The 10,695-nt window shown below is 37.2% G+C and overlaps 1 protein-coding gene across 6 annotated transcripts in view; it reads right to left on the reverse strand.

Moving 5' to 3' along the window:
• Ddx4 (DEAD-box helicase 4) overlaps window positions 1-10,474 on the reverse strand; it is a 59,855-nt gene extending 49,381 nt beyond the window's left edge. For 4 of the 6 annotated variants that reach the window (XM_031360219.1, XM_031360218.1, XM_031360217.1 and 1 more), the window contains exons 1-3: window positions 10,376-10,474; window positions 9,405-9,490; window positions 2,666-2,726 (exon numbers count right to left, since the gene is read on the reverse strand). In XM_031360219.1, the coding sequence (XP_031216079.1) occupies window positions 2,666-2,726; window positions 9,405-9,476 (133 nt within the window). In that variant the 5' untranslated portion in view covers window positions 9,477-9,490; window positions 10,376-10,474. The other 2 variants (XM_031360220.1, XM_031360216.1) reach the window with 2 other exon arrangements.
• Window positions 10,475-10,695: the final 221 nt, after the last annotated feature.

Consider the following 10,695-nt stretch of genomic DNA (forward strand, 5'->3'; position numbering starts at 1 on the left):
GGATTCCCTTTCTGGAAAAAATGAAAAGAAACCAGGTCAAGTATAACTTAACATAATGAAAAGGTATAAAAAGCAAGGATAGCTAAGCAAAGACAACCAAGTCTGTGTCTCCACAACAACAACAGATATGTAAATATGCACCCATAAAATACAAATGGAATTTGATACAATTATGTCAGAATATAGAGAGAAATCTAAAAAAGAATCAGTCACTGTCAGTGGATAGCAAACCCAGAGGCCAAGATTTTGGATAATTTGGGGATAATTTGGATAATTTGAAATGTTATTTAGTTCCTAACTTTTTAAATTTTTGACAATGATTATGTAGGTATCAGTTTTAGTTTACATTCACTTGACTAGAATATGCCGCAATAAGAAAATAACTTTCTAGGTCCACAAGCTACACTTACAAACATAAAATTGGACCAACAAAATGGATCAGTAAGGTACTGGCACCAAGCCTGACAGCCTGAGTGCCAGTCCCAGAGCCGACATGGTGGAAGGAGAAAACCTGACTCCTGCCACTTGTCCTCTCCTCTCCACTCCTGTGCTGCAGCATGCATGCAAGCCCCCAACCAAAACACACAATAAATGTAATACTCAAATTGGTTTTGAAAATAATTTTAATTGAAAAGAACTATAAAAAAGCACTTGTTAACCAAAAGAGGAAACTTTATTTCTCACCTGATCCATTACCTTAGCCTAAGCATTCATAGATCAATAGTTATGGCTTTTAGTGGGTGATTATTTCAATCTAACTTTTTAAAATTCTATGACAACAGATCACTATGCTCTCTTATGATATAGGCCTACTTCATTCCTTTACTGAAACTGCCTTTTGTTGATACCTCAAAAAACCTGGTTTCTGCTGATTACATTATCAAGTACACTTTTACACACTTGTCTTTTTTATGTTTAAACGATCTCAGCATTCATATGGAGGAAGCAAAATTAGTTCTCTCTAAGTTTCAGGCGGGCTCTTGGGACTCTGGTTATATATTAAAGCAATACATTTAAGTTTTTATGAAAGAAGTGCTCCTTGACAACAGCAAAGGTTTTTATGAACTTTTGTCAATGGATTTACCTTGAACTTAAAGGAGCCACAGGAATTAAATTTGCTTTAACTAGATCAACTGAGTCTCAAAACTCCCCTCAAATTCTACATACTACCTTGGCACAGTTGTTTTTTATCTGTTTGTTTTGTTTTTTTTTTTCCTTCACTTTAAGCCAAGTTCTAGTGGCTTAACAGTTCCACTGACTATAAAATGCTTTACCTCATCCTCTAATTTTAATGGGAGAAATTATAAACTGAATGTGCCCACATGCCTTGCATTTGACTTCCTTAAAATGAGCAGTAATTCAAATGCATAGGCAGTAACTTTAACTCCCTGGAAGTATAGTAGTCTGGTTGCCAGGGGTTGGAGACAGGAGGAGCAAGAAGCTATTATTTTATTAGGAAAAGAATTTCAGTTTGCAAAGATGAAAAAAATCTCAAGGTAGATAGTAGATGATGTAGCAATGTGAGTGTGCTTAATGCTAACCAACTACACACTTAAAAATAGTGAAGATTAAAAAAAAAAATACTCTTGGGGCTGGAAAGAGCCAGGTTCAGTTCCCTGCACACACATGGCAATTCACAAACATCTCTAACTCCTACTCAAGAGGACCTATCATGTTCTTCTGGCCTCTTTAGGTACCAGGCATATATATGGTGCACTTACACACATGCTGGCAAAAAATGTATGCATATAAATAATAAGTAAATCTTTTCTTTTTAATGGCAAAGATAAGGGCTGGCAAGATGACTCAAGCAAGAAGTACTTGCTGTACAGGCCTGACCATCCAGAGTTTGATTTCCAGAGCACCTAAAGGTGAAGAGAGACCCAACTCCACAAACATGCAATAGTATATACACACATTATGCACACAGTAATTAAAATATTAATGGTGAGGATGATGGTCACTATTATGTACATTTTACCATAATTAACAGAGTCTTTCACTGCACAGCAGCAATCACATTTGGGCCTGTTTCAGGCCTCAACAAAACAAAACACTGCCATGATTTAATTTTTAGCCCAAATCCTACCTTTCCTACCACGTTAGCATATACATTAACTCTATAGAGTATAGGCAGTACACATGCAGAGTGGGGCAGCCCAAATGAAAAATAGTACAGAGAGAGGGATTAGGGGCAGCAGAATAGATTGAAACTTTATTTTGAACTTCTCTCTCATTCTCTTGGAAACTTCATTAAATGAGTTTTCTGGTGCAAAAAAAAAAAAAAAATTCATGCTCTTAAGGTAATGACATGTCTGGCTTAATCCATTGTTTGGGGCCAGCCATCATGATAAAAACCTTAATAATCTCACCATCTATCCTGCCTCCTTATATCAATCAAGAGACCTGACAATGCTTTAGCAACCTGAAGCAAAATATGCAACCTTCAGGTTGGAAAAGTTTTGCAGCAACTCACTAAATTTAATAATACAGTCTATAACACTGTATCTTGTTTAGCTACAAGTTACCCTATTCTAAAATATCCAAATTAGAATGAATCCTCCTCATTAGAAAAACTTAAAAACATTCTTTATCTATCAGTCTACTTAAGTATTATATAAAACTCTTACCCTAAAAAGAAAAGCCATCTTGCCATAACACATACCTGATGATGAAGCTGAAGTCCTGTTAAAACTGTCTCCATTCGCTCCAGAAGAATATTTATCCTGTAAGAAAGAAAGCCAAGTTTTTTACTCTGAATAATAAGAACATGCCATCTATTTCACAAACAGAAACTGAACAGAATCCCTTCCTTTTAATGAGACCCTCAGTGCCTGAAACCATGAGTAGCATATAAACATGCATGTATTATTGCTCTCTCTCTCCACCTCACTCCCTCTTCCCCATCTCTCATACACACAAAATATATGCGATACTTTTTCTTATACATATATACCTATGCAAAGGTTTATGAATTTGGTATAGTAAGAGAATAATAAAAACAATTATGGCACTGCAGTGCTAAGACCTTACTGACCTTTACTCACTCCTCTTGTGATGTGACATGATCTAATGCCACCTACATGAGATGAAGCAAGATAGATTACAGAAACATTTTAAGATCAAGCTACTAGTGACCTTCTGACAATATATCAGGAGAATCAACCCATTTAGGCCATAAACCCATTATGTCAGACAGCTAGTGTATACTGATACACCAGACAAAGGGATGACTTGCTTTCTGGGCAAGACAAAGGGAGATGGTGGCAGGTTTTAATATGTGGTCCAGAATGACATGAAATTTAAAACATCAGCTATTTACTTCTGAAATTTCCCACTTAACATTTTTAAATGTTATAAGTTGCCAAACTTATAACTGAAAACATGAAAAGCAAAATTGTAGTTAGATTATTGTATGACTTCATGATAAAGAAAGATTACTGTAACACTGCATGATAAGGAGAGATTACTGTATAACTGCATGCAAAACAACAGTTAACAGTGAGTTTCTAGGTCAACTGATGTATCCTCATTAGTTATTCCAAGACATAGTAACCTAATTTATATGTGTAACTTAAATTTATCACTTAAAATTAAAACTACAGCCACAGGACAAATCGGTAGACCACTCATTTCTATAAACAATTTTACTGGAATACAGCAATTCATTAATATAGGAATATATCAATAGATGTAATAGTCAAGCTGTGGCTGAGATCACACTTACAAAATCTAAATCATTTGCAGACTAGTACTTCACATAAAATGTTTACTGACTCATACGGACAAGTATAAACTGTTATTAAGTAAATAAACCAAAGACAATTCACAATATTGTTTGCAGAGCTCAGTGTTTCACAGTACACTCACCAATGCTACAGAGTAAAGTAGAACATAGGACAAAATTATCAGAAGGCAGGCTCAAACTATAAACACTTGTTTTAAAAACTTTCACTGTGACTAGGAATGACTAACACTCAGGAAGATGATGAGACTGAGGCTAGTTTGGGCTACATAAGACGACTACCTCAAAAATGGTTTCTAAAGCACTACCACTGTAAATAAGTTAACCTAAATAAGTTAATATGTTTACACTTGCTAGGGTACAGTTTCCTGAGTTCCACCTTGCTGGCAGGATCAAAGATGAGTTAATGTTCCCAGGCCCTGGAACTCAACTTCTACCCTGCTTCTTCAGATGTTTCCTATCTGTCTGTTAAACAGTAAAGGATGTAAAGAGGGAAGATGCTGATATCATGCTATCTAACTAAAGCACCCATGTAAAGGTGCTGCTTGACTTCACTTAACTGACTCCATGCAGCTTGCCCACTCCTTTGTTCCTTTATCATTCTGAAATTCCAGGCTAGGGTCCAGGAGGGGACCTGGCTACAAAAGCTGGATCAAGGACCCTGAAACCATGTGACCCAGATAAGGCCAAGTCACCAATGTTAACTTCTTTGCAAACCCCTTCTTTGCTTAACAGTCAAAATATGATTGTTCAATGCAACAGCCCACCCTGATCCCCTTTATTTTGTGTTCCCATCCTATAAAAGTGTACCATCTTCCTTTAGGGACACGGTTCAGATCCTTTCATTTTAAGATTCTGTCTCTGAAGTTGAGTTTTCTCAGCTTCTATCCTGAACCCAACTTTAAAGAATACTCAGTTATCTATTGAAAACTATATGGATTCTGGGGATGTTTTTCAAATCCAATGACATGATGAATAGCCAGCTACAGGTCAGAATATTCCTGGTTAATTTCAATTAAACTTGAGGGAGCAATGGTTGAATATTGTCTTCAATGATCTCAAATACTCACTGCTCCTGTTTCTAGTCTTAAAAACAAACTACTAAAGATACATGTACATTACTGTGGCAGAATTAAAACTAACCAATGGACTTAAAAGATCCATTTTTTTTTTTACAAAATGAATAACTAAATACCAATACTTTGGAACCTTCCAGTATTTCTCAGAGTTTCTCTGTCATGTTAATGTGATTTTTCTCACTTCTAGCACCTATAATGTCCTTCCATCATTAGCCCACTCCTTTATTTCTTCCTGTATAAGCTTCCTAATAAAAACTTTCAGAAGCTAGCTCTGAAATTCAGGTATATGAGAACCCAACACAAATAATTTAAAAATGAAATGACCTAAACTTATAGGTATTATAGTCAAATGACTGCATTACAAAGAATTTTCTTTCAGATAAGTTCATTTAAGTAAGCGTTAAAGTTGGAGAGAGTACACTCATGGTAGTTATTCTTCAGCTAACACTTTTCTAAAATTTCTCTCACAAAAAGACACTAAGCAACTTTTAAAACTTTTTTGTAGCTCAGGAACCATCCGATTATTTTCCAAAGTTCTTATTAAGAGCAAAACCACAACGTCACTGAAATTCCCTGGAAAATTGCTATAATAAAACAGCCCAAATTTATTGCTACCAGGTACCAAAACAAGAATGAGCCAACCAGCCCTATCAATGACAGGATACTGCCAGTGAAACAGAGTAAAAATCTTACTGGTTTAATGTACCTAAACCAATAAATGGTAATAGTACATTCCTGTATTAAAAACTGAACATTTTACTACTCCATGATTCCTCAAGCTATGAAACTTAATATTCACATGTCTAACTTACAAATTCCAAGGCAATCTGTGAAAATAGGTACATGTTTACAACAGGTAAAAAAAAATGACTGAAGATTTACTACTCTAATTCATCCATGTTTTAAGTTTGATTTTTCAAAACATTTAAAAAGGAAAATGCTTTAACCCTTCTCATTAGCTAAAATTGCCTTCCTAGTCTCTCCAGCTGTTGCTCCACTTCTCTGCCTCACTTAGAACATCATTCACAGCTGCTGCCTCCCTTGCTTCCTTCCAGCTATACCCAGCCCAGATTCCATTCACCTCTGACCTCAACTGCTTTTTTAAAATTTAGTCTTTTTCATACATTCTGACCTCGGCCTCTTCTGGAATTTGCAGTTGTGTTTGTTGTTGCTTGAGCATTCATACATGCATATAATGTGCCTTGATCAAATCACATCCCCATTCCTTGCTCTTCAGTTCCTCCTCTATCCTCACACCACCACCGCTTTCCCCTCCCCACCTTATTTTTACAAATCTCCTAAGCAAGTAAGTCTCCTTACTGAACATAGTCAGCATATAACAAGTAGCCTCTTAGGGGCTGCATCCCTGAAAAAAAAAAACTGACTCCCCCTCCTCTAAGAGCCATCAATTGCCAACAGCTTCTTACCTAGAGGTGAGCCCCTGTCCCATATATGCTGCTAATCCTTGGAATTAATACCATACTTGAAAGAAAATCATATAATTAAGGATTCTGATAGAGGTTATCCTAGATTATCCAGCTGAGTCTTAATTTGTCATACTGGGTGTCGTTAAGAGAGAAGTAGTGGGAGAATACACACACAAGGGGACATACACACAGAGGTGGCAGCGGTTGGGGGAGACACAAACACACAAACCAATGATTGTATATATGCAACAGGTACTAGAAGCTGCAAAGACTCTCTCTTAGAAACTCCAAAGGAAGGACAGACATGCAGATACCCTGATCTCTAATCGCTGGCTTCAAGGATAATGACAAAGAACTTAAGGCATTTTACACTGCCCAGTGTATGACAATTTCTTACAGCAGCTATCTGAAACTAATATACCTGCCTTCCTAATGCCCTAATATGTTGTTTGTTCCCCTGGGACCTTTGCGGAGACTGTTTCAGATCATTAGACAGAACCTTCAGGAAGCCACCCCGTCCATTTGATCTATACCTACATAACAGACTCACGCTTCTCTATTTTTATGGCTCTCTCTACCATGAGAGTTAGTGGGTTCTCAAATGTGCTTATTCTGTCTCCTACAATACAATGTATTTGATAGAAAGTATTCTATCATGTCCAACACTATTTATAGCACACAGAATTAAGTAAAAAATATGTTGAATAAATCACAGTTCATGTTATTCATTTACTTTCAGAATAACCTAGCTACAAACCATTTGTAGTCTCTCAAGTCACCCAAAAAAACAATACAGAAATTTCAAATATTTAACCATAAAAATTCTCTGTAGCTACCAATAACTTTGAATGGATATACTTCTGTTTGCCTGCATTCTTACTGTTAACTCTGAGGTGTCATCTACTATTTTTTTATCTCATCAACTATTCCTGCTACTACTGCTTTATAAAATTACAGTTATAGAGAGATTAATTCAATTTATTTTCACTTTAATTTCAGGAGTTTTTCCATCCTAAAATGTATCAAAAAGGCAAACAGGCCTTACACAGAAATGATTTAGAATGTCTCCCAGTCAGTTAACAAAAAGCACCACTGCACAGTAATCAAATGAGTATATGATACACTCATTCCAATAAGCCAACTGAGTACAAAGGTGTAGCAACTGTGATTTCTGAACTATACTGCTAAGCAGTCTTCATAATTTCATTCCTTTTATTCTGTCCTTAGGTGGCACAGTCACTTCCAAATCTAGGTTTGGGAAGTACGAAGAGCTCTCAGAACACTACCCTAATATTTCTAAGTATATAAGCATATGTTGTCATTATACCTTAAAGTATACTCATTAAAATTCTGATCACAGATGTTTAAGATGGTATTAGCAAAAGATTATATCAAAAGCACTAATAAATTCAAAATGGAAATGAAAATTCCATGGAAACAATCAAATAATGTTTTAAAATATCTATAAAAATGATATTTATCCTTAGCCTTTGTCTGCACTTTTTACTCAAGGTCAATAGGCCATGAACTATATCATGTTCACTCAAGTCAACAAAGCCAAGTCACTAACAGTAAAACCAACAGTAGGATCAAATTTGAAGATAAATATAAGAAACTTACTACAAACTGGCTCCTTATAACAACATTAAGTCATAAGGTGTAATTATCAATTTAGGATTCTGAATGTCAAGACATTTGGTTATGTTACTGGAAAGTTCAGATTCCAAAAAGGTACATTTCGAAGACCTAACAACCTGCCAATTTGATAGCCCATAACACCTGCATTTAGAGATTAAAGGGAGAGGAGAGGGGAATGGGGGGGGGGGACGAGAATCAAAGGGAAAGGAAGAGGGAGAGGAAGCAATGTGTAAATCTTTAACTACCACCCAACTTCAGAAACCCAGTGCAAAAAAAATATACACAATACACTCCAGTGTATAACAATAACAAATCTTGAAGAAAAGAAAAATCAGACAGATCCCTTACAAAGTCCAAGTAGAACAGAGTCTGTATCAGTGAATTAATTTTTTATCATATAAATCTATTAAGAACTAGAATGAACAACAGGCTATTAAATGTCCTCTTAGCATTTGGACCAACATAAATTCCAAATTAAACAAGCCATAGATACAAATGATAATATAAAAATGAAAAGCTACCATTATCTTAAACACCCAAAGAAAATCACCTATTGCAGTACATTCTTTTGACAAAATATGCTGTAAAAATATTTTTAATAAATTCATAATTAGTGAAGTTAAAGGTCAAAATTGTTATATCACTAAAGCTGTAAATTTTCTTGAAGAATAAGTATTAAAAATATAACAAGAGAGCAAGACTTTTAGGTAATTTGTCTCCCAAAAGGTGTTATTATTTTTATGATGCAAAGAGAACTATTAAAAGATAATGTATATTAAAGGTGCTAGACCTAAATAAAATAGGTTCTAAGTCAAGAAATATTATACAGTCAGATTATTATTTGAGGTATTTGAATTCAAAGCCCACTATCAATCAACTCCAATTAAATCAAAACACTGAATGTTCTATGTTTATATAAAATAAGCGCTTTCACAAGAACATCACTTAGAATCAGAACTGACATACACATCAAATGAGAATTCTGAATGTAAGGGAACTTCTGCAAAAAACAGTAGCTTATAAAATACATTCCATTAAAATATGAAACCCCAAAGCTCCTACTTGAGTTATAATTTTAACTCCCCAAATGCCATTCAGAAAATTTAATCTACAATTTTATAGTCTAATATAGACTCATTGAGCTCCTTATGTAAAATTACTTTTCAGAATTCAAAGTACCAACCAAAATCAAGTTATTACTTTCAATTTTTTCTATATACAAGTTATCTGTCAAGATTTTCAAACACAATTGTACAAATTTGGGTTCACCTGTAAGTCTTAAACCATTGAAATTTAAATTACATTGGTAGCACTACAGCTTTTGCTTGTTATTCTCTTATTACTATATAAGCTATTCAATTGGAAACTTAGCCTGCCTTTCCACTCCCCATAAAATAGGTAAAAATCACATGCAGATAAACACTGAAACAAGCTATAAAAATTTAAAACTTCATCAGTTTATTAACTGATAAAAACCCACAGCTCTTAATAGCTCTATACTATAAGGTTTATTACCTTCTCAAATACAGGAACGTAGGAAGACACATGAGGTTTGAGGATTTCTGCCTCCCAATCTTCATCTCCCATGATAGCTTCAGGTTCTTTTTTTAAAAACGAAGAAAACAAGGTGCTTTTGACCATGAACACATCAGAATTGTTATCTTTCAATTATGGGGCTGTGGTGTAGGTCAAAGACATAGTAAGTAAAGCACTAGGCAACTGGACTAGTGCTCCACATAATATAATATAATATAATATAATATAATATAATATAATATAATATAATATAATATTATATCCTAACATATATATTAGGCTCCACATAATATATATCATCTTTTTGTCCTTCCACACCCCTTGCAACTACTAAACTAACTTCCCCCCAAGGCCTTTACCTTCTTGCCGAAGGGTGACCTTTATAGACAGCACTTTCATCTTTCATAGGCTAGGTGAATCACTCAAGCAATCCCTACATTCCCAGGAGTGCCAATTTGCCCAAAAATCTGTTTGTCCTGCCTGAAAGGATTCCCAAATGGTTTGCCGTGTATGATGAGGTGGATGGGTAGTTTCTGAGATAATATTCAAGGTATTGCCCATTGCGTCCCCTCAATGGTAGAAAGGATGTTGAGGCTTTGGAGACTGAAGGAGAAAATGAGCTGGCCCTCAATTCCTTCGAGTAGGGCAAAGGAGCTTCCCCGAGGAGCAGCGCTCACCACAAACACCGTTCCTTCTGGGAAATGGCCGCCCAGGCGCTGAGCACAAGGGTTCCCTGGGCCTCCCTCCCCTGCAGGCCTCAAGTCTTCACACCCGCGCCACTCCGCATGAAGACGCAGGTCGGAGCGGGAAGGCCCCAGAGGCCGACCTCAAGCCCCACGCAGGCTCACGTGCGCAGCCTCTGGCCTAAGTCCACCCTGAAGGCCACCCGGCCTGGTTAGGGCGTCCAGTGCCAGGGTTGGACGCCAGAGGAAGGCCGCCAGACCACTCACCTCTCCGCTCCAGGCTCCCTGGGCTCCTCGCGGCCCGCCGACGTGGCTTAAACGGCTGCACGTGCGGACGCCGGGACGCCGACTGCGTCAGGGGCGCGGCCCCCGACAACAAATAGCACCAGGCGACGGGGCCCGCCAGCCAATCAGCGCCCGCGGCGCGCGGCTTCCGGCCCCATGCACGGCCCGTGCGCGTTCTCTGCCTTTGGTGAGGCCTCTTTGCTCCGTGGCCTGTTAAGCCTGTGGGAGTGGGCTGGCCCTGGGCCTGCCACCCGCCACATCCTGCCTCTCTCCTGGAGGTGCCCAAGGGCTCATCAATTCCA

The sequence above is a fragment of the Mastomys coucha genome, unplaced genomic scaffold, assembly GCF_008632895.1.
Source record: "Mastomys coucha isolate ucsf_1 unplaced genomic scaffold, UCSF_Mcou_1 pScaffold8, whole genome shotgun sequence".
NCBI lineage: Eukaryota > Metazoa > Chordata > Mammalia > Rodentia > Muridae > Mastomys > Mastomys coucha.